This window comes from Lactuca sativa, chromosome 1 (assembly GCF_002870075.4).
Source record: "Lactuca sativa cultivar Salinas chromosome 1, Lsat_Salinas_v11, whole genome shotgun sequence".
NCBI classification, from domain to species: Eukaryota; Viridiplantae; Streptophyta; class Magnoliopsida; order Asterales; family Asteraceae; genus Lactuca; species Lactuca sativa.
This window is the reverse complement of record NC_056623.2, coordinates 27,274,306-27,298,764: the sequence shown is the minus strand read 5'-3', so window position 1 is coordinate 27,298,764 and position 24,459 is coordinate 27,274,306. Positions and strand designations below refer to the sequence as shown.

Below are 24,459 nucleotides of genomic sequence, written 5' to 3'. Positions count from 1 at the left end.
GTTTTTTTTTTCCATTATAGGGTATATTGCATTTTTGGTCTTTCAATGTAGCTAAAACATTTTCGGGATAATGACTTGAGAGGGTAACATACTATTCCATTTTGTCATATTTGGTCACTAAACTTTTTTTCGTGCTCTAATAGCCATTTAACTTGTTTATTCGTGTAAATTTCACCCCTACGACTGATTATAGCCGGTTTCACCGGTTGCATGGGTCTGATGTGACTTTTTTTTTCCTAGGTGGACAATGAGATGGCATGTAGGCCCCGATTTTGCCTCCCATCCTCATTAAAGTTAAGAGTGAAGTCTCGTTTGGTCCTTAAATTCGATTAGGGCACCAAGTCTCATTAACCCCCGATTTTTTCTCCTTCAATGTTCAATCGGTCTCTTTAATGACTTCATCTCAATGTCCCATAGATCGAAACTTCATTGTAGTGGATTTCCACTATAATGGAACGTTTGCACCCAACCCATTAGTATACTTTTGATCCCGACAAACAATCAGTAGGAGATGTTGACTTCAGTGCATTTGAGTACGAGGAGTTCATGGAATTCCTTCAAAAGCTCACCAGAACTAGAAGCAAAGACATTTACTTCTGCCTTCCACAAGAGTCTTTAAGTCAGGGAATTCATACACTGGTGAATGACGGTGATTACAAAGAATTTTTGGATTTGGCTTATGCAAATGAGAGGAGAATGAATGTGTATGTGGACCACTATAATGAACCAATCTTCGAATGGATTGAGGAAGAGGAAACTGAAGATCAAGACTACAGCTGTGAAGAGGATGAAGACTCAGTATTCTCGGAGACTTATTCTGTTGATCATGAAGAAGATGATGTTGAATATCCATTCCCAGCCAACAAAACCAAGGGTGACAGGTTCTTAAACAAACTTTGTGTAGACACATTAGATGAAGATGTTGAATATCTTGAACCTCGATACCCTGTACATGATGATAGACAACCATGGAATCAGATGAAACCACTGTTAGGTATGCGATTTTCTAACCCTGATGAGCTTAAAAACATGTTGAGCAACTATGCAGTTGCTAATGGATATGATCTCTGGTTTGAAAAAAATGACTCCCAAAGGTTGTTAGTTAAGTGTTGCAAAAAAACCAAGTCACCTAATTGTCCATTTAGACTTTGGGCCTCTTGGATGAGTAAAGAGAGGACTTTTCAGATAAAATCTTTAGTTAGTGAACATAATTGTAGCAGGGTGTTTAAGTTTGGGTCCATAGTAACTTATAAGTGGTTAGGAAAACAGTTTATGAGTGAAATTATAGAGAAGCCAAAAATGAGTGTTAGGAAGATGAAAGCTAAAGTTTCAACAACATTCAATATAAATGTGAGTGAGGGGCAATGCAGAAATGCAAAGAAATTTGCATTACAAGAAATTGAAGGAAGTCTAATTGAACATTATGGGAGATTATGGTCATATGGTCATGAAATTCTGAGGACAAACCCTGGGTCTACTGTGAGGATGGATGTAGACATCATGCCAGATTCCACAACTTTTTTTTTCTAAGTACTATGTCTGCTTTAAAGCTATAAGTGATGGTTGGAAGGAAGGGTGCAGGCCTGTGATTGGCCTTGATGGTTGCTTTCTAAAGGGTATTGTTAGGGGAGAAGTTTTGGCAGCTGTAGGGAGGGATGCAAACAACCAAATCTACCCTATAGCATGGGCTGTAGTTGGAGTTGAGAACAAGGCCACATGGAAGTGGTTCATAGATCTCCTCATGGATGATATTGATGGTGGTCTTGGTGCAGGCATTACCCTTCTTTCTGATGGACACAAGGTGAACATTGGTTCATATTTATACATATGGTTTTATGCATGTTTCACTAATTTTGTTGTTGTTATTTGTAGGGGTTGCTAGAAGCAGTAAAAGAAAGGTGTCCAGAAGCTGAACACAGACAATGTGCCAGGCACATTGTGGCTAATTTTGCTAAAAGGTTTACCGGTCAACATTTCAGGAAGCTTTTTTGGAGGGCTGTTAGAGCTAGTACTGAACAAAAGTTCAAACATGTAATGGAAAAGATCAAATCTTTAGATACTCAAGCATATGAGTACCTTATAGACAGAGATCCTACTACCTGGTCTAAGGCATTTTTTAAAGAGGGCAGAGATTGTGATGCAGTTGAGAATGGGGTGAGTGAGAGTTTCAATTCTGCTATTAGGCATGCTAGAAGGAAACCAATCATCACTATGCTAGAGGAGATTAGGATATTTGTGATGGAGAGGATATACAGTCAAAGAGTAGAAGGAATTGAATGGGATTTGAATATCTGTCCAAGTATTAGGAAGCGTATACAAGATTTGAAGGTTAAACAGAGGTAACATGTAGTTTTACAATTCATCTATCCAAGTATTAGTTTGTGTTATTAGTTATTAATTTGTAGTCATTATTGCCTTATACAGATTGTGGGGGGTTACTCCTTGTGGTTATCAAAAGTATGAAGTTAGGTTCAATGATGCAGCATATGGAGTGGATCTGATTGCAAAGACTTGTGCATGCAGAATATGGCAACTTACAGGGATACCATGCTTACATGGAGTAGCTGCAATCTCTTCCCTGAATCAAGATGCAGAAACATATGTGTCCCAATCATACAGTAAAGAGGCTTTTCTAAAATGCTATAATTATAGCATTAACCCTCTCAATGGTAGTGATATGTGGGAAGAAGTTCCTTATCGAAAGCCTTTGCCTCCCAAAAGAAGAAGATTACCTGGTAGGCCATCAGTGAAAAGGAAGAGGGATGCAGTGGAAAGGGAGTTGAGTGGACCAGTTAGACATTCTGTGACAAGAAGGGGATCCCTGATAAAGTGTAGTATTTGCAAGGAACCAGGTCATAACAAGATAAAGTGTCCATCTAAGCAGCAAACAAATACATCAGGTAAATGTCCCAATTATATGAACATAATACATTAATTTAATATGTAATCTTGAGACTTCAATTTTTTGTTGCAACACCAAGTTCATCCAGGGGTAGTGGAGCAGGACCAAGTCAACCACCAAGTTCATCAGGGGGTAGTGGAGTAGGACCAAGTCAACCACCAGCAGCATCCCAACCACCTCCACCACCACCACCACCACCAGCAGCCCAACCACCTCCACCACCACCACCAGCAGCAGCCCAACCACCTCCACCACCACCACCACCAGCAGCCCAACCACCTCCACCACCACTACCACCAGCAGCCCAACCACCACCACCACCACCACCACCACCAGCTGCAAGGCCTGTCCCAAGAAGGGCCCCAATTGGTAGAACTAGACGGAGGAAATATTCTGAAAGGATTGTCAAAATGGCATTGAGGAGGAACATACCTGGGGTTGGGAGCAGTGCAGAGAACCCTGCAGTCCTTAATTAAGTAGGTGTGTAGGTAGTGGGTGGGCACATCTTTTGTTATCAAGTTGTGATGTAAAGACAATACTATGTGTTATTTATGCTTTTCTTTTGGGTTTGTGGGCACATGGTTGGCCTTCTTTTGTGGTCCCTAGAAGGAATCTTTTGTCCTTATGTATGCAGACAACTACTCAGTACTCACCCTTTATTTAATTTAGAATATTGATGGAGTATTTGCAATGAATTCAACCACCGTATTCAATTAGTTTCTTATTATTTCTATGCATTGTTGTCTCAATGATTCCATTACAGTCAAATAATGGAATCCTATATTGTTAGATAATATGACAGTTAATCAGTTTTTACTACCAAGGGTAGTTTCGTCAATTCCTATTTTCTAGTCTATTACAAGTTATTTAAACATGTTGATGTGTAATGTTATTAAGGGATAATGACAGTTAATCAGTTTTTACTACCAAGGGTATTTTCGTCAATTCCTATTTTCTAGTCTATTACAAGTTATTTAAACATGTTGATGTGTAATGTTATTAAGGGATAATGACAGTTAATCAGTTTTTACTACTAACGGTATTTTCGTCAATTCCTATTTTCTAGTCTATTACAAGTTATTTAAACATCTTGATGTGTAATGTTATTAATTGAAGGAAGTCTAATAGAGCATTATGAAAGATTATGGTCATATTAGCTAAGATGTTGACTGGAATTAGCTAAGCTTTTGACTGGAGTTAGAAAGAAGTCTTTGATGTGTAATGCTATTAATTGTACATATATGCCTTCATTCCAGTCAAAATTACTACTTTGTGATTCCATTCCAATCAAAATTACTACTTTGTGATTCCATTCTAGTCAAAATTACTACTTTATGATTCCATTCCAGTCAAAATTACTACTTTGTGATTCCATTCCAGTCAAAATTACTTCATTCCATTCCAATAAGAAGTTAAGATAATACATTCATTCCATTCAAACAACATCTTTCAATACATCATTCACATCATTTCATCATATACACGATGATCAAAAAAAGAAATCCTATGGTAAACTTATATATTTTTTCCTTCATTGCAATGGCATCAGAGCACTTTTCCTTCTTCATTTGTTCCATGTCTTCCTTCACCTTCTCTACTTCGGTCTTTAATGCTATTAATTCAACTTTCATTCCCTCCACCACTTCCATTAGAGGCATTTCTACAGGTTCTACATCCAACCATTTCCAATATTTGCATTTACCCTTCAACACAAATAACTCGTAATGAGATTTCAAATTAGGAAAAAAGAATCAGAAAAAGGAGAAGATTCAAGTGAAATAGTTTACCTCATTGCACACCATGAAATGCCTCCCTGGATTCTTTGGTGTTTTTGATGTTAGAATACGTGCAGGGAACCCACAATCACAAGTTTTTGTATCGTGCGCAGTTGATTTCTTGCTTGATCGATTGAGGGATGATGAGAAGCTGTAGGAGGAAGCCATCGGGGGTATTAGGGCACAATCAAGGAACCACATACACCCCTCTTTTAATAACATTAGCCTACATGCCACGTAGGATCATACTGACACGTAGGATCGACCAGTCCATTGAAACCGGCTATAATCAGTCGTAGGGGTGAAATTTACACGAATGAACAAGTTAAATGGCTATTAGAGCATGAAAAAAAGTTTAGTGACCAAATGTGACAAAATGGAATAGTATGTTACCCTCTCAAGTCATTATCCCAACATTTTCTCTTTGCTATTTTGGTCCTAATTTGAGATTCTTGGAGCACTTTTCTTCACTGCCTAGGGATGGCCAAAAAACCCGAACCCGACGGGGAAACCCGATCCCCGAAGTTTTCGGGCCAGGTCGGGTCGTTTTTATCGGGTTTCGGGTCGGGTTTCTGGTCCTTATCGGGTATTTTTTTCGGGTTCGGGGCAGGGAGTGGGGAGTGCCTACCCCGCCCCGCCCTGCCCCGAATATATATATATATATATATATATATATATATATATATATATATATATATATATATATATATATATATAATTACACTTCTGCCCCTGAAGACTAACCCTAAAATCACACATTCAGTCATTCTCGCAGTCACGCTCCTCTTGATCTCTTCTAGTTCCAGCCGACTTCAATATTCCAAATCAACAAAATCAAATGTTCACTTTTTCAGCTATGGTCCGAGGGTGATGATCGGTCGATCGTTTTCAAATCCATACTTCATTTTCATCGAGTAAACCATCGCGAGCAACAGGAAGCTATTCAGCTATTGCGACCATCGTCATTCGTCCAGAAAGCAACGTCCCGACTCCTGAAGTTCTGTTTCATCGAAGACTTGAAGCTCGTCCTCGTTGGTTTCACAGTTTCAATCGTTGGAGAATCGGCAATCGTTGGAGAATCCTAGTAATTTCGAACTCATCTAATCGGTAAAAATAATGCTTAATTGAACTTGATAATTTCGAACTGTGATGGATTTGAATATGATTTATGATGAACTTGATACTCTCGAATCCAATTACTGTTTATGATGAATTGATTTTGAATTTCGAATATGATTTTTATATTGATTTTGGATAATGTTGAATACAACTGATTTGTACCGATAATCTGATTTCTGATATTTAAATGCATATATTATTTGATTTCTTTTCAAATGAACATAATATTTGTTGAGTATGATACTCTGATATGACATTGGTTTGAGTTGAATATATGCTTTCTGATTTCTAATCTGTTTCTGATATGCTTAGACTGATCTATTGAGTGAATTTGATCTGTTATGATTTCTAATTTATATAGACAGATTTGTTGAGTGATTTTGATTTGAGTTGTTTTGTGATTTAAGAACTTATTTGGTATTTTAAGCCTATGCAACTTCTTAATTTATCATTGTATTTATAGTTTTTCCTTATTTTTTTTCTGCCATATTTCGGGTTTTAGGGTCGGGTTTTCGGGTAATTATCGGGTTTTGGGTTTATGGTCGGGTTCGGGGAAATTTTCAGCCCCGACAGGGCGCCCCGATAAGAAACCCGTCGGGTTTCGGGTCGGGTTCGGGTACACATTTAAAAGTCGGGCTCGGGGTTGGGAAGCCATGCCCCACCCCGTTGCCATTCCTATCACTGCCCCAAGTTATATGATTTTTTTTTTGCCGCAGTTGATGGGGGGGTTGTTCAAATGTGATGCATACCAGTTTATTAACCATGAATTATGTGTTTTGATAATAAACTAAAAGTAAATTGTACAGAAAAATTTTAACTTAGCAACAATCAATAGACATAACTTTGACTTAAATTAAGTGATCAATCTTCGTTGCATGTACATTTTGGTAATCTAAGGATGGGACGTGTTGACATACATTCCATTGGACAGCACCTACCCTTTTTGAGATTTTCTTGGTTCACAATCAAGAGGTTATAAACTTTATTTTATATAAATGATAGTAAACACTATTTTCATTCAGTCATCGAGTTAATATAAAAAAGTTGATAAAATGTTTGTGTATTTTATGGGTCTTGTTTTTCTCTTTTGTCCAGAGCCAAAAATATATTTGGAAGGACCATGTTCACAATTACAAACCCCCTTTTGGTTTTTATAGGTTTTATTTCTAATCATTTTTTACATAATAACATTTAATATCACATCATCAGCCACGTTATATAAATACAAAATTATATTTATATAGATTGGGAATATATATATATATATATATATATATATATATATATATATATATATATATATATATATATATATATATATATTTATATTGATTACGCTGCTTCGTATGGTATCCACTTACCATGCTGCCATATCACTATCAATGTTTCTTTTCTCTCTACAACTCCTAGAGGGGGATGGTGTTCGTTCATGAACCATGCCGTCGTGAGGCCAAGAAAGAAGACTACCAGAGGAAAGAATAGAGGAAGAACATGAGAAGGGCGCGTTGCATTGCGTTGAGCCCTCCATGTGTTTCCACGAGTTGTTAGGCCTAACATTGATATAGTAGTATGTCATAACACCTAACGAATCCTGATTCGATCCATCCACGAAAGGATAACAACATCCTTAACAATCCAGTTTCCCATTAAAATGATTTTACTGCTTTGGACACGAATCGGATTTGTTACCATCCACAAAACCCCTAGAAGGAGAAAACTATCCAGTTGAACTGGACCTCATTGGTCCCAATAAAACGTGTTTTATATATCATGAAACAAGCATATATCTCTTTATGTATTAAATTTGTTTCCTTTAAGTCTATAAAATCAAAAAGAAACATCACCTTTTATCTTTATATTATGCTTTGAGAATTTCTTTTCCCAAAATTTTTAATGGTGCGATACAAATAAAAAAAGATCATTTGTCTACATTCAATTAAATAAGAAACCTTTTAATACACCTAGATATCACTAGGTCAAATGTCAAGACATTTGGTAGGAGATTATTGATAATCTTCCCATCTATTTTTCTTTCTAAAATGAATGAATTTGGAAAGAAAGTAATCTAATTCAAATATAAGGACTTTTTTTATTTATAGATTTTTGCCTTCAACCTAATATAAAAAAAATTACATAGCCTTTTTAATAATGATTTTCTAACCAACTAATACACGTTGTATTTTCCATCAAAAAACTTCATTCATTTCATTTCTTTCGAATTCAGGAAAACGAAAACATAGTACATCTTTTTATTTTTTTCTTCTTATTTCTTTTTTCCTTTATTAAACTCTGGTACATAGACTTAAGACAAAACGAAAGCTCAAAATATGATATGGCAAATGAAAAAAGCTTGGTAAAAATTCCATCTTGATAAAGTTGGATTCCTATAAATATATACAATAATACAACTCTAAGAAAATGAATAATATATATATATATAAGGAAAAGTGAATATACCCTTAAGAATATATAAGCTTAGGTACTCAAACACACCATAATATGTTGTTTTGTTTCATATATTCATTATAAAGTTTTTAAACTTCAACCCTAACTTGATTTACTTTCAACATTTTCGAAATTTCACTATGATCTTTCTATTTTATCACATCTTTTTGTCAAACACTTGCTAGGCTTTATATATTATAGTTGAAAATGAAAATTATATAAAATGAAGATAAATGTGTAATTTATAAAAATAATGGAAGTAAATCAAGTTAGAAATTAAATTACAAAAACATTGTACAATTAGAATGTATTATATGATATAAAACGACGTACTATGATGATTTTGGATACTTAAGGTTATATACCCTTAAGGGTATATTCACTTTTATATATATATATATATATATATATATATATATATATATATATATATATATATATATATATATATATATATATATATATAGTACAAGTTAGTGACCAACCTTGATCTCACGTTACCGGACAATGAACCATTCTAATATGTCACTGCATATGTCACACTCCTAATCCGTCTAGGATGCGAATCTAATCATCCAATTAATTGTGAATTACTAGTTAGTTGATCACACATAACAGGCTTATAATTGTTATTATTGTTGAAAACAGTTAAAATATATTTGTATAAATTAAATCGTCTTACAAGTTGCTGGTTTAATTAAAACTTTATGATATATTGAACAAATTTTTTTTTTCTCCACATAAACATAATCTTATATAGCAATCTTATGACATCTCTTCCATTATTTGTGGTTTTTGCAACTCGGACATGAAAGACATGTAATCTCTTGTCTGGAGGCGTTTGCCTTATGGAGTTTCATTGGAAGATGGTAGGATTTTATCATGCTTTTGTCACTATTGAGGATGTAAACATGTAGTACATTGGATCTAGATGTCTCGGTTTTCTAATGTGAAACCAATGGTGTTGGAGGCTACAATCGTTATCATGTGGTGGATCCTTTGGAATTTTGGTAACGATAATATTTTCAATGGTCACAATTTAGAAGAAATATGTTGATTGATAGATTGATCGATTATTCTTAGGAAGGTAGGAGTGGATCACTCTCAACTCACTCACTCCTCTGTCAATCGGTTTTTATCTCCACATCAGTTTTTATCTCTTTTATTTCTTCAATCGTTTTTTTTTTCTCCTATTTCTTCCATCTTTCCCAACACAGAAATAACATATTTTTCAACCCACTCAATCCATTAAATTAAAAAACATACAAAACAACATATGTACAAGTTCTTAAGCCTATAGTACAAGAGAAAAGGAAAGAAAGAGGGATGAAATTCGATTGGATAACCTGCTGAATGAAGTAAATGTAAGGTACCACTCTTAGAGGGGCAATGGTCTTGGAGACCCCCTTGGTACCTCCAACCCAAAACCTAAATTCATTATTAACAAAATGTTTTGGCTGTTAAACTTTATTCTTTCTATTCCGTTGTAAAATTTTTGTTAGTTTTGTGTTAAAAGCATATGGTATAGACAACTTGAAGTAGTGTTATAACAAGAAGCAACAAGATGAAGGGGTGGTGTTTATGATGTTATAACACCATGTTAAGAGGAGAGAGATAGAGAGAGATAATTTGGCAGCCAATAGGTGATCACGTTTCTTCTTGTCATGGAGACAACAAGAAGCACTACAACAAGATGTAACAAAGGGGGGGGGGGGGGGGGGGGGTGTTTTTGATGTTATAATGACGTTATGGGCTGCCAACTCAGCCACAATAAGAAACAACACAATCTATACTCTAAGTTTTTAATAAAAAATCTTTAGTTGTTCGAAAGAAAAAGTCATATATTCAATTTCCATAAAACGACTCAATGAAAAGCATATATTGTGGTCCTTCATGATTTCATAAAATACATGGAAAACTATGCAAGATGTATTTTATTATGCCCAAGGAACCACATATATAATACACCAGATTTGGTAAATTCTAACATAAAATTTATAATACTGTTAGATAATGTAATTTAATATTTTGTGTTACATCTTCAAAAGTATATGGTCTTTTATGTAAATTTCCGATGCCCTTAAATGCATAGCCATGAAGTGAAGCTAAGATGTATTCTCACAATTCAACTTGATATCCAACGCTTGTTAATTGTTTTTTTACCTGGCCTACCATTAGTCTCTCATATGTCATTCTAAAAGAAATAGTTCATTCAATTGCAATTTCTTGTTGTTTCAATTTGGTTCCACAAACAAAGTTCCTAATTATTAATTAGTTGATGTTTCCGCTAATGCACACCAATATTAGTCTACATGAGTGTACAAATTGGTTACGACCTTCTATTTTGTTAAATTACTAAAAGAAAATCAACTACACATGTTACCTCCTTCCCTACTTCTCAAAGTAAGCATGAACAAACCAATAATCTTTATAAAAACATATAAGAAAAATATTTTAGTTCGTGATGTTATCTCAAATTCTGACATTATATTATATTTTTATGTATTTTCTCTTCACTTTCATCAAATTGTCTTCAGTTGACTAATGATCATTGTCCTATATTGTACTATAATCAATGCTTTACCAACCCCCATTGAACGTTGATGCTGAAAGCAGGACTATAAAAACCAGGATCATCTTCAACCTATTTATCCAGTAAGTAAATCCTTCTTCTTCAATGGAGGCCCCAACTGTTAAAATCATCTCAGATTGCTTCGTCAAACCAAAATTTGTATCAGAAGAGGCTAAAAAGCCCATTTACTTGTCACCATGGGATCTAGTCATGGTAAATGTGAATTATATCCAAAAGGGTCTGCTTTTCCACCGGCCGGAAAATCAAGATTTCTCCATAACCACATTCTTGGAGAAGCTCAAAGACTCTCTCTCCGCTACACTTACTCATTTCCACCCACTCGCCGCCCGTTTAGCCACCGTAAAACAACAAAACCCGCCTTCCATTGTTGTGTTCTTGAATCCTGAGAATAGCCCTGGAGCCAGATTTATCCATTCGGTTGTTAATTTAACGGTGGCGGAGATACTTACGCCGGTCGATGTCCCGGTGATTGTTCAATCGTTTTTCGATCACCACAAAGCTATCGATCACGACGGACATGAAATGTCGTTGCTGTCGATTCAGGTGACGGAACTCACCGACGGAATATTCATCGGCTGTTCGATCAACCACATGGTAGTTGACGGATCCTCCTACTGGCATTTCTTCAACTCCTGGTCGGAAGTTTTCAGATCAAAAGCATATAAAAATGGTGACTTAATTCCCATTTCACTTCCTCCTGTTATCCAAAGATGGATCCCGGAAGGATCCGACCCGATTCTCACCCTACCATTTACCCATGAAGACGAATTCATCGATAGACCATATGCTCCATTGTTAAGAGAGAGAATCTTTCATTTTTCGTCGGCTTCTCTCTCTAAGCTAAAAGCGAAAGTGAATTCAGAGTGCAATACAACAAAGATTTCATCGTTAAAAGCCCTCTCAGCCGTTGTCTGGAGGTGCGTGACGCGTGCACGGCGGTTACCGGCAGACCGGGAAACCGGTTGCAGATTGGCCTTCAACAACAGACGCAGGCTATCTCCGCCTTTACCTGAAACGTACTTGGGTAACTCGATTGCTGCAGTTAGAGGAACAGCGACGGCAGGGGAGTTGCTTGATCACGGTGTCGGGTGGGCGGCATGGCGGTTGCACGAAGCGGTGGTTAATCATGACGATAGAGTGATAAGGGAATTTGTGGATTCGTGGGTAAAGAATCCGTTTGTGTATAAAATGAGTCGGCTTTTTGATGCGAATAGCATACAGATGGGAAGCTCGCCGAGATTTGACATGTACGGAAATGAATTCGGGTTAGGGAAAGGAGTGGCGGTTCTGAGCGGGTATGCTAATAAATTCGACGGGAAAGTGACGTTGTATGAAGGACGGGAGGGCGGAGGAAGCATGGATCTAGAAGTCTGCTTGTTGCCGGAAAACATGGCTGCTTTTGAATGTGATGAAGAATTCATGAATGTTCTTAATTGCCTTTTATAAAACTTTTACTTCTTGTTTCATATTTTCTCTCATTTGAACTGCTTGGTGGCTGTTTCTTTTTTTCTTTAGTTTCATGTTGCGCTACTAAATAAAGGGATAATGATGTTTGAGGAAAACAATCGTTTATAATCATTATGACCAGGTATTACCCGTAAAACATATTGTTAGGAAAACAGATCATACTTGTCAAGACTCAAAATAAATATGTAATCACTTGTCAAGTTTTGATGACTCTTGTTAGAAAGTAATATAGATAACATACGAAACCAAAATCACACAAAAACACAATATTTACGTTGTTCGGCCAAGATGGCTTACGTCCACAGGCAGGAGGAGAATATTTTTTATTCATAGAATTCTCAAATAGAGATTACAAGTACAACCAACATAGATTCGTCATGTTCACTAAGGATACAAAAAACACAACACAAATGACTTAGTATGCATCCTTATTTATACTTGAGGGATCAGATCTAAAACTCTAATGGCCTAAACCCATTTGCTCATAGGTCCATGAATAGTGTCAACCAGTCACAATCAGCCATGCAACATCTTCTCGAACATTCATCCATGTCATACAACCATGAGCATCAACAACACACATGATGGAGCATCATGGGACATAGTGGCGCATCATGATACACATGTGAAGCATCATGAACACTAGTGGCGCTTTATCCATCATGGCGGCGCATCAAGGTGTATTCATTGAGCATCATAGGGGACTTCACAACATAAGTGGTTCATCAAGGATACCATGACATATCAAGGAACAAAGTGGCGCATCCTTGCATCAAGATCGTGCATCCACCTCATGGATGACATATCGTATCACTTGGTGACATATCAAGTCACTTCGTGACATCTCATGACACTTTGGCTTATCATGTCCTTTGTCTGGAGATCCATTCCTTTCTCAGATGATCCATTCATTTGTCACATGCTCCATGAATCTCAAGAGCTCCATTGAGTTCCAAGTGCTCTATTGAACTCAAATACTCCATGCGAGTGCTCTAAATGCTCAAGTCAGACGACCTTCAGAACATATTTTTTCACCTTCGATGACCTTCAGACGACCTTGGAACATTTGTTCACTTCTCTTGTTTCTTTCTTTCTTTCTTTCTTTCTCCCTCTCTCTCTCTCTCTCTCTCTCTCGCTTTCTCTGGCTATGTGTTCTGATTTTATGTTTTTAAGCCTAAAACCAACAAACACATGAATCGAGCTTCATGTATATATTTTGAATCTAGGTGTCTTTCCCCTTCATGTCTGAAAAAATCTGACACCAATGAACATGAATTCAAGCTACAAATTCAAAACCCATGAACATCTGGTTATTGTTTGGATATTTTTTGGTTCTTGTCAAGAACAGACATGAACACACTCCAGAAACTTTGCCAAGTACACATACTCCAAAATTCTTGTCAAGAACACACATATTGGTTCTAGAAAAAAAACAAACACATAAACGCACACGATATATATGAAATCGAACCTATAGTACACACACCTCGATTCTTGAAATACACACACATAGTGTACGGAATCGAACCTGTTCACATAAACACATACACACATTTAAACTCAAATTTATTTCTGAACATCAGTTTCAAACTCATTTTTGTACACCTGTGTTTAAAAAACCTTTTGATTTTGTTTATGACAATCTGTCTGTTCTTGGTTTTTATAGAACCGTGTTCAAGAACTAGTTTATGAAATCACTTTCATTTTTGTTTTTGTTTCTGAAAACTAGTTTGTTCATGGCTTGTTGTTGCACACACACATATGTGTATACGTTTTGAATACGAAATGTATGTGTTGCTCTGATGATGGGCGTGAGATTATGGGTGGTGCATAAATCGACAACCATGTATAGATTTTAGAAGCAAAGTAACTATCAGCAACCATGGATGAATTTTTGAATGGAAAACTTTTGTAAGGAGGAAGAACCAGGATTTATAGGTAAAGGGAAATATTTGGTGAGAAAATAAAAGTTTTTATTATGGAGTTTGGTTGGAGGCTTGTTCGAAAAACTAGGTTCGATTGGAGAGACATATGGTGTGACAACCCGAAATTTCCATTTGTACGAACATCATCTATTCAATAGAAGCTAATCCAGTTTCAGTGATTTTCATACTTTTCCGAACAAGTTTATGTACATTAGGGTTTATGTTTAAGGAGATATCAGGAGAGTGGATGCTCCTGGTCTTGTGAAATTTGAACATTCCAAGTTTCATAATGTTACAGTCCAATATCCGGAATAAAAATATTTTCTGCCAAAATATTCCAGGACTATAAATAGTTTTCTGAATTAAATAAATTCATTATTCACAATTCCAAATAGAGAAAAGCCATTTTCTCTCTGACGGATCTTCGAGTTTTCATCCCAGATTGTGAGTCTACTTTACTAAATGTATTTCAATACTTGTTAGATGCTTTATAACATCAATTACATGTTTAGATTGCAAGATCCGGGAGTTTACCGCCCAAGAACGTTCTTGGGGAGTAAACTCCAAAATGGAGCTTTAAGGCTACCTAGACCCATTTTCTTGTTAAGCAACTTATTAAGGACTTAGTATATGATCATAAGAGACTAGAAAGCATCCAAAATCAACAAGTAATAGGAGTTTACGGCCAAGGACTTTTCTTGGGCCGTAAACCCCTTTTCAAGGGCATTTAGTGCCCTAAACTACCCCTAAAGCTTAAGGACTTTAACCCTCAAATGATTGTAACCATTTTAGACATCAAAACACTTCAAAATCATAAGTTTATAGGAGTTTACGGCCAAGAACATCTCTTGGGCCGTAAACCCCTTTTCCTAGGGTAAAAAGCACTCCAAACACCCCTAAGGCCTTAAGACAATTACCCTTGAACACCTAGGACTTGAATGGGGATTTAACTACATCAAAACCATCCCTAAAAGGGAGTTTACGGCCAAGGAACATCTCTTGGGCCGTAAACTCCAAGTGAAGGCATAAATGTGTGCCTCTTGTCCCCATTAGCCTTAGATAAAATCATGGAAGCTATCCTAGATGTGCAAGTGCCTCAAATGAATTAAAAGCCATCACCCCATAGGAGTTTACGGCTGTAAACTCTAGGGTATATGGACATTAGGCCGTAAACTCCCCTATGGATCATTCTAGGGCCTTAAACTACTTCATGTATTATTCCAACAAAGCTAGGAGTGTTCTAGGATCAAGATAACACCTTAAAACACCCAAAACCACCAAGTGAGGAGTTCACGACCATAAACCCATGAGTTTACGGCCGTAAACTCCAAAGGGTGGGGTTTGTTGGGTGGTGAACTCTTATACAAGCCATTTGATGCTTCAAACCCTTTTGCCTTGTCCCGTAGCAACTTAGATGCAACCATTAGGACCTTTAACACTTATGAAAAGTGTTTACATGTTCCTAAGTGTCTTAACTTATTTGTTAAGTTATTATTTGGCTAATTAGTTATATATATGCTTATTATATGATAACTAGGCTCGTGCGTGTAAACAAGTCTCCGTTTGCCACCTAGCACGGTATCCGACACTGCAATTCGTACAACTCACCACAGGTGAGTTCATACCCCTTTAATCAACCTTTGAAATGATTTTAAATGTTTTAAATACTTTATGGGGGGAATACAAGTCAAATACTTATAGTTATTGCTTCAATCACATGTGATTGCATTTAATCACATGTGATTAATAACTAGGAAACCAATGATTTTTACCACTGTTCAAACTGTTTATCAAACTGCTTTACTTTGAAATGTTTTTACAAACTCTTTTACTATCCAAACTTATTTGCAAACTGTGATTTCAAACAAATGTTTCTTATACTTAAAACTGTTTTATCAACTTATGCCTTCAAATTGTTTTATAGATTGACATCAAGTCGATCTTCTCTTGAAATTATATTTATGCTTTAAATGTCTTATGAAAACTTATTTATGCTTTTATATATTCAAATGCATGCCCATATATGTATAGATGTATAAATAATGTTTAAAGGGCTTAGGAAGGCCATCCGCCCTATTTCCTTTTTCTCGATTTGGATGTGGTCTGGTGGGATTTCGGGTGACCATCCGAAGGTTGTTTCCATATTACTTATATATCATATATACATGTATAGACATAAAAGTACTTCCATATTCATACTTATCAGTACATCAATAGTTAGTTACCATCGGGGTAACACAGGAACATATACAGCTATACTAGAAACAAGTACATATACAGCTATACTAGAAACAAGTACATATACAGCTATACTAGAAACATGAGCATATACAGCTATACTAGAACCATGTACATATACAGTTATACTAGAAACAGGAACATATACAGCTATACTAGAAACATGTACATATACAATTATACTAGAAACATAAACATATACAACTACACTAGAAACATGTACATATACAACTATACTAGAAGCAGGAACATATACAGTTATACTAGAACGAGAAACATTACATATACATGAATACGTTAACAATTGTGATCCACTGTATCGGAGCATGCCTTAAATGTCATGGCCCGAGTTGTAGCCAGAATTCTCTTGGAGGGAGAGCTTAAGTTTGCATCTAGATCTATACTGGATTGACTATCCTACACCTTGCTGCTAGCTACAGCCGGACTTGCAGGTTTGCGGGTGCCAAACGTCATTTCTTTATTACGACCATTCATTATGTCGTTGTTACCAGTCGATAGCATGGTGCAATTTATCACATTATACCTTAATATAAATCCGGTTTAAGGTAGTTAGTTAGTACAACAGTAGTTCTTATTATACAAAGCTACAGTACTACAATGATTTACCCATTACATATTTTAGTGATAATCTCACTTAAGCATTAATGTACAAACTATATTTTATTAAATGATAGTTATACTTGGGTAATTACACACTTTTACATCAAACGAGTATACAAGACAGTTAAGCCTTGGTAGAAGGTTACTTTTATAGAAAATATAAGATTTTCTGAGAGATTCAAACTTTTACAGATACTTTCAAACATTTACTTACATTTTTACAAACTTATACATTAAGACAAGTTCAAACGTTTTTGACAACAAACATTGACACTAAAATACTTATGAACTCACCAGCTTAATGCTGATAAACTCTTTCAAAATAACTTGTATTCTCAGGTCATCAGTAGACAGGTACCGATGCCAGCTTTTGAGAAGATGGAGCGTATTCAAGACTCATCTTATTATTTTGATTGACATTATTTTGGTGTCTATAACTGTACAGAACACACTTGTATTAAAATTATATATTTAATGCAATGGATGATGTTGTTTGCTTATTTACATTTACTGTGTTGTGATACTATACATGACGTCCTCCGCCCCAGAACGTTTCCGCCGTTCTTGGTTTTGGGGTGTGACAGATTGGTATCAGAGCATTGTTTATAGTGAATCAAGTATATCAACCCATAAAAGATATACTAAACTATAAACCCAAAAGGGATTAAAACACTCTGACCAAGAGTCTATACTTTAAATATTAAAATATTTAATTAAGTATCCTAGTCTGCATTCATACTAAAACCAGTGTCACAATGACAAGAACAAAAGTATTACGATTGTTAAATATCACAAGTGAGCTCGGGGATGTATGGTCAGTCCTGGGAATGGCATAGCCTGATCAACTATGATGGTCCTAGGAGTGATTAGCATATGCCCCAGAATGGTTGTGATATGTTAACAAGTCTAAAAACTTACCAACAATACCACAAGAAGATCAGTAGAACTTAAACTTAAAATACAATAAGTGTATTTTTGTACTACTAGTTACACGTATACTATATCCTTATACCTCTCTTCTCGCGTAGATCTAAATGGCTGGATTCCATCATGGCGACCCATACTTTCCCAATGAAGGCAATGCCGGGTGGATCGATGAAGAGCCCGGAGATGAGCATCCAATCCCTATGGATGATCACCTCGCAGAAGGCTTTTCTGACGGATCTGACTCCGAGCCTGAAGTCAACAACCTATCGCTTGTAGGTCAAGCCCCGAACAACAACCCTTGACCAGCTTTTCCAGGTCCTACACCCATGTGGGCAAACAACCTGAACCGCTGGAGTGATGAACAGGGTCAACCCTTACCATACTTTGGGGACCGAACCTTTTACAACGTCAGCGATGGTGGCTCTGCTGATAGAGCTCTGCCTGTCATTATCCGCAGAATAGCTCGTAATGTCGAGCAAGGTCGAGCAGCTATCGACCGGGTCATGGAGATTGATGCCAACTCAGGTGTCAACCTGATGACCGCTTTTGAGAAGATGGAGCGTATTCAAGACTCATCTTATTATTTTGATTGACATTATTTTGGTGTCTATAACTGTACAGAACACACTTGTATTAAAATTATATATTTAATGCAATGGATGATGTTGTTTGCTTATTTACATTTACTATGTTGTGATACTATACATGACGTCCTCCGCCCCAGAACGTTTCCGCCGTTCTTGGTTTTGGGGTGTGACATATGGATCATATATTGCTATATCTTAAGAGCCATATGGATACTAAGTTTCTATTTCTTGAGAGACATGTGGATCCTACATTGCTATATCTTAAGAGCCATACGGATACTAAGTTGATATTTCTTGACAACATGCATACAAATATTAAAAACTAGACATCAAACTACATACAAACATTAAAAAAGTGGACAACATACATACAAACATTAAAAACTAGACATCAAACTACACACTTATTTCATGGCATGTATATAATTAATTATATAAATATCATGTTAATTTTGTGAGATATGGAGATACGATCCTAACTACTTACCTTGGAGATCAAAAAATAAAAAATTAAAATAAATCTAAACTATAAAATAGTAGGAAAAATCTATTTTTTTTTAATTATTATTTTCGTCATTTATTTATCCAAAAAAAAAAATTAAAAAAAAATATAATTATTTTTTCGATATACATGAAATATTTTAATTTTGGGTCTTGATACACCCTAGCCTCAATTTGCTCAAATATTATTTCATATTTACTGTATTGGTTGAGTTTCATGTTCTACATCCACATCCACGTCCACGTCTTGATTGACAACCATATATTCACCAACTTCAACATCCAAGTCTTGACTGACAACCTCTGCTTCTACAAATTCCAAATCAAGCTCTTAATTAACAACATTAGCTTCAAAAAATTCCTTCATTCTTATGAATTAAAACTTTTGTTGTGCATTTGGAGGTTGTCCAAAAATAAGTTTTTTAATACATCTACTGGAAGCTTCTTTTTTTAAGCACATCGTCTATGTTATGCTTCTCATATCAATTCCAGCACGACTTTAATAACATCGTAATAAAATATAAACAAATTAATATCATGAAACAAATGATGCAAGTATAATAAATGAAAATTTAGAATCAAATTCCATGTGTTGGTCTAAAATGAAATTCAGTCCAATGTCTTTTCCAATCCAATGTCAATATCCAGATCGTCCATTAAATGACATGTATGTTGGATGTCATTTTGGTTGATGCTTATTTTATTCGTTTTAATTTTCTTAAAAGTATTTTTAATTTATGTACATCATTAGGTAACCTTAGATCCTGCTCTAATCGTTCAGATCAAAGAGACACTGTGAAGACTATTCTGGAAATGAAACATACACTTATCTTCATGTGAGATCAAGAAGTATTCTATAAAACTTGGAAGACGTTTAAAATTATGATTTTTAAGACAATTATTTATGTTTACAATGTTTGGTATAATTAACTAGGGCTGACAAAATTGTATCATGGAAAATCAACCAACATGTTACCAACCGAACCAAGAAACTTGGTAACCAATATATTTGGTAGCCAACATGTTTAGTTGGTAGTACCATACCAATTTATCAATGTTGGTACGGTAATAATACAAAAATTGGAATACCATGGTAATACCGTACCAACCAATTCATTATATATATATATATATATATATATATATATATATATATATATATATATATATATATATATATATATATATATATATATCAACTGTTAATTGTATTTAGTGTTTACAGTTTTAATAACATTATATTAGTCATTTGGTTGTATTAGTCAATAGTTATTACCATGCTAAAGCACAATATTAAAACATTACTTTAGCATTACTTCAGTAAAATTCTTTTGTAAACTAAAAGAACTACATAACTAATTTATATACTACACATCAAAATACCGATATCTTTTCTTATTTTTAAATCTTACAATAGAAAATTAAAAGAAGTTGGTATATACTATTACCAATTTTTACCAACCAAACTTGTTAGTAGCAAAATAAATTGGTACCAAGTAAACTTGGTACGGTACCGATACCAGTTTTTTTATACCAATTATAATTGGTACGGTACACGATTTAGAGAAAAATGAATTGGTACCGTACCAATTCCATAATTGACATTATTTTGGCATACCGGATGACTTAAAGAGTATGTTATAACGCTATAAATAATGAATTTAGAGTTAGTCATTTTAGCCCAACCAAATTACATGTTTTGTTTTAAAAGGTCCTTTTTTGCTATCCAAGGGTACGAAATCAAATTTTTAGTGTTTTTCAAACGTCCCTTTGTGAAAAGTGAAAGGGTTACCTGGTGAACCCCTTTCTAATCATCAGGTTTATTATGTCTATGATTAAATGAATTGCCATGTATTTTCAGTACAAACTTCAAAACACACATTACCCTGCTTTACCCAACACAACCACACAAACTCTCTCACACGCATAATAACTATGACACCTTCCATCACCGGATCCCTCCTAATCCTCCCCATCCTCCTCATCTACTATGTCGCAGTCGTCGTCTCACAACCCACCAACGTCTGTTTCGTCACCTCATCTCCCTCCAACTCACCAACTACTCCGCCGACCTCTCCCTTTCAACCACATTCATATCCTACCTTTCTACACATACCTCCCTCGCCTTTCTCGACTAACACGCTCATATCGTTCACTTCCCTGCCTCTATCTCCTTTAACCTCCTATCTTTCATGTCCATCAACTCCCTACAACGCCTCACTGACGTCTTCCTCCGCCGCTTTATGTGACATCCCCCATTTTTAGAACCAATTAAAACATTTTTCTTTACGCTTTATATAATTGAAGTGCGGAAATTCCCAATTAAACAAAACATTTTGAGATAACAAAAGTTATTTCATTTTATTAAAAACCTTGAGGATGTCATCGTTCATATCCAAACATACATTACAACGTAAATACTAAAAGGTCCTGAAACTACTAGGCACATCTTTTTATTCCACTCAACATCCTAACTAGACTAGTGGAGCCTTGGTTCCACTACCTGTGATGCATAAAAAATGAGTGGGTCAGGTTTAGACCTGACAATGGATCGGGTTTTGACCCTGATCCGATCCAAACCCGCAAGCATTATATGGGTTTGGAGCGTAGTTTTTGATTCATTTACCCGTTAACGATCCATACCCACTAACCCTTTTATTAAATGGGTCGGGTATGGATCATCACCGATCCGCTCCATTTATAACCCGCCCCATATATATTTTAAAATTATACATTTATATTTTATACTTCTTAACGTTTAATTTTAATTCCCATCAAAAGTCCAAAGGGCAAAGGCCAAAGAAAAAAAATGTTTTTACATAGGAATTGATAAGTCGGTTTCTAAACTTATAGACTTCTATCAAGAATCATAATGTCATTCAATTTATATTCATCAATAAATCGTCATATCCATTTCTAATTCAATAAATCATTGTTTAACATGAAAAAAGTTGGCAATTGTTATTCGCTATCACTAAAACTGACAGTCATAAATCAATTCAAAGTTGCTACAATAGTGATTTTTAATTCCGACTGAAATTCCTCGAGTATGTAATGTCCTTTTCTAAATCAATATTTTTATTTAAAAAATGTTATTTTAAGTATTAATATATTGTATACATTTTTATTTAAGAAATTTTATTTTAGGAATTAATTAAAATGTGTTGGATTATTTAAAAAACCTTTGGGTTACGGGGCGGATTTGGATATTCGTTGATTCAGTGGATAAGGGTATGGATCTGATTATTTAAAACCCTGCGGGTTACAGAGCGGGTTTGGATCAGATTTTGAAATTTGTTAAAAGGGTTTGGATCAAGGCTGATTCGCTCCAAACCCGCTCCATTGCCAGGTCTAGTCGGGTTTGGAAAAACCTGGTGAGATTCGTAGGGTTTTCAAAACCATAATAGTTTAATGATAACAATTAATATGATTCCTATGAACAACGTTATCAAATAATTTATAGAAAATTTGACCTAAGACCAACCACCTAACCCAACCGATCCTCATATATCCTAAAGCAACGATTATCGGGAGGAATCACCCAACCTGATGAATCGTTTGAGCAATTGTTTGACTACACATGTAGGGGTATCCTTGGCCAGTGTAAGTCATATACGACAACTAATGTTCAGAGATTTGATAAATATGGTATCCCATTTTATCTACGTCCATGGGTTATAAGTCCATGCTAGCAACGCAATTCACTAGTCTGCCTAGAATAGTCAAGTGTTGTCATCTACTCTGGTCGATGACCCAAACATATTTGACAGTTGTCTGATCTGGACCTACCATTTCTAGTCATCCAAAAAAGAGGAGAAACACTCCGCTCTGATCTCACACACCCTACCCCAGTCATGAGACCTAATTGATATGTAACTTAATTTCAACTAAGTCTTATTCTTAACCTAAGGCAAGACTTATAACTAAAGGCAAATCGATTTTTAATACGATTTCAAATTCAATAGTATTATCCTAATTATAAAAATAGCATATAGCACAAATAATACATGCATGCATTTAATGTCTCATATAAATAATACTTTTATTTTAGATTATGATTTTGATAGTAACTACGCACTTACCTGACAAAAGTGTCTGGTGATTGGTGAATCGAACTGAGCTTCGCCTCACACCTTTTCCAAAAGACCTAGATGTACATAATGTTAAGAATTAGTCTATTATCCTATAGGTGTAGATTCCTCAATAATCCCAAAGTCCACTTCAAGATCTAAATAAGGAATAACCATGTAGGATCATATTGGAGGTAGGGTTCGTTTGGTATATAGAGCATACTGTTTGGAAATCCCACTTTAAACACCTCACTGAATCCAACCTAGGCATTATTCCCATAAATAGATCAGAAGTATAACAACTTGGAATTATTGATAAATCATACTTACAAGTTCCTAGTAACGACTCATAACTATAATTATAGATTACACAAAGGCAGAGTAAGTGTAGCTCACTTCCAAAGTACAATAGATGAGAATCATGATCGACGCAAGCAAAATATTGACTTCGGATCTCCTACTTGAAGGCTACTACTCAGATGAGTACTTAGGGGCTTTTTTGTAGGCTATAATGAAGGAAAAATGGGCTAAGTATCGAAAATTTCAGAGGAAAATCGACTGAATTGTGCGTTGTGCATACGCGTGCCGAATTTCATATTTTCAAAATTGTGCATCTTCTTCATGTGAACTCCATTTTTGAGGTTCTTTATATCCCCGAAAAGCTCTCGACGAGATCTACAACTTTCGTTTAGACTTTGTTAGCTAATTTTGACTTTATATTTTTCACACAGGCTTCGATTGTTAAAGCCCGTATAAAAAAACGCCAACCTCTCATTCAACATCCATTTTCGACAAACTTTTTATTGTTGGACTTCTAACAACGAGATTTTCAATGCTCGTTTAGATTATTTTGGCTAAAAGTCGACCGATCTAAAATTTGATTTTGGGACAGAATGCTGCTATGCCAAATCCTAGAAAAATCATAACTTCCTCTTGCGAAGTCAGATTTGGACGTTCTCTATATGCACGCTCTCGGTTTAATGACTATTTCAGCTCTCATTTAGATCACTATGGCTAAAAAGTAATTTATCTAAAATCTACTTTTTACGAGATGTTGAGTCGTACCGGTTAAATCGCGAAACTTCGAAGAAGCATAACTTCTTCGTATGAAGTAGGAATTGAATGCTCCTTATATTTATGGAATCCTTATAACGTATAGTACAACTAGGTTAAGATTATTTGTCCTAAGTAATCTTTTATCTTCAACACATATTTTAATCTTATTTATTTTATTATTAAATACACCTAATATCCTATAGAACACATATGCACATAAATATGTGAATAAT

The 24,459-nt window shown here is 35.4% G+C and overlaps 3 protein-coding genes across 3 annotated transcripts; 2 read left to right on the top strand and 1 right to left on the bottom strand.

Annotated features, from left to right (window-relative positions):
* The first annotated feature begins 19 nt into the window (after window positions 1-19).
* On the top strand, window positions 20-3,593 carry LOC111876305 (uncharacterized). Its single transcript, XM_052769210.1, has 5 exons — window positions 20-83; window positions 241-1,801; window positions 1,873-2,339; window positions 2,425-2,900; window positions 2,982-3,593. Exons 2-5 carry the CDS (start codon window positions 1,742-1,744, stop codon window positions 3,044-3,046), a joined length of 1,068 nt encoding a protein of 355 aa, XP_052625170.1. The 5' UTR covers window positions 20-83; window positions 241-1,741; the 3' UTR covers window positions 3,047-3,593.
* Window positions 3,594-4,307: 714 nt separating this feature from the next.
* LOC111876314 (uncharacterized) lies at window positions 4,308-4,860 on the bottom strand. The gene is made up of 2 exons (XM_023872862.3): window positions 4,690-4,860; window positions 4,308-4,605 (listed from the first exon to the last, which is right to left on the bottom strand). Exons 1-2 carry the CDS (start codon window positions 4,843-4,845, stop codon window positions 4,369-4,371), a joined length of 393 nt encoding a protein of 130 aa, XP_023728630.2. The 5' UTR covers window positions 4,846-4,860; the 3' UTR covers window positions 4,308-4,368.
* Window positions 4,861-10,803: 5,943 nt separating this feature from the next.
* LOC111876173 (uncharacterized acetyltransferase At3g50280) lies at window positions 10,804-12,300 on the top strand. The gene has a single exon (XM_023872698.3). It carries the CDS (start codon window positions 10,919-10,921, stop codon window positions 12,278-12,280), a length of 1,362 nt encoding a protein of 453 aa, XP_023728466.2. The 5' UTR covers window positions 10,804-10,918; the 3' UTR covers window positions 12,281-12,300.
* The last annotated feature ends 12,159 nt before the right edge of the window (window positions 12,301-24,459 follow it).

Coding starts and splice junctions, on each gene's coding strand:
- LOC111876305 (XM_052769210.1), top strand. CDS start 1,742: ATGGATGATATTGATGGTGGTCTTGGTGCAGGCATTACCCTTCTTTCT. Junction 1,802..1,872: donor TTCTTTCTGATGGACACAAG/GTGAACATTGGT, acceptor TGTTATTTGTAG/GGGTTGCTAGAAGCAGTAAA. Junction 2,340..2,424: donor GATTTGAAGGTTAAACAGAG/GTAACATGTAGT, acceptor TGCCTTATACAG/ATTGTGGGGGGTTACTCCTT.
- LOC111876314 (XM_023872862.3), bottom strand. CDS start 4,845: ATGGCTTCCTCCTACAGCTTCTCATCATCCCTCAATCGATCAAGCAAG. Junction 4,606..4,689: donor ATTTCATGGTGTGCAATGAG/GTAAACTATTTC, acceptor TTTGTGTTGAAG/GGTAAATGCAAATATTGGAA.
- LOC111876173 (XM_023872698.3), top strand. CDS start 10,919: ATGGAGGCCCCAACTGTTAAAATCATCTCAGATTGCTTCGTCAAACCA.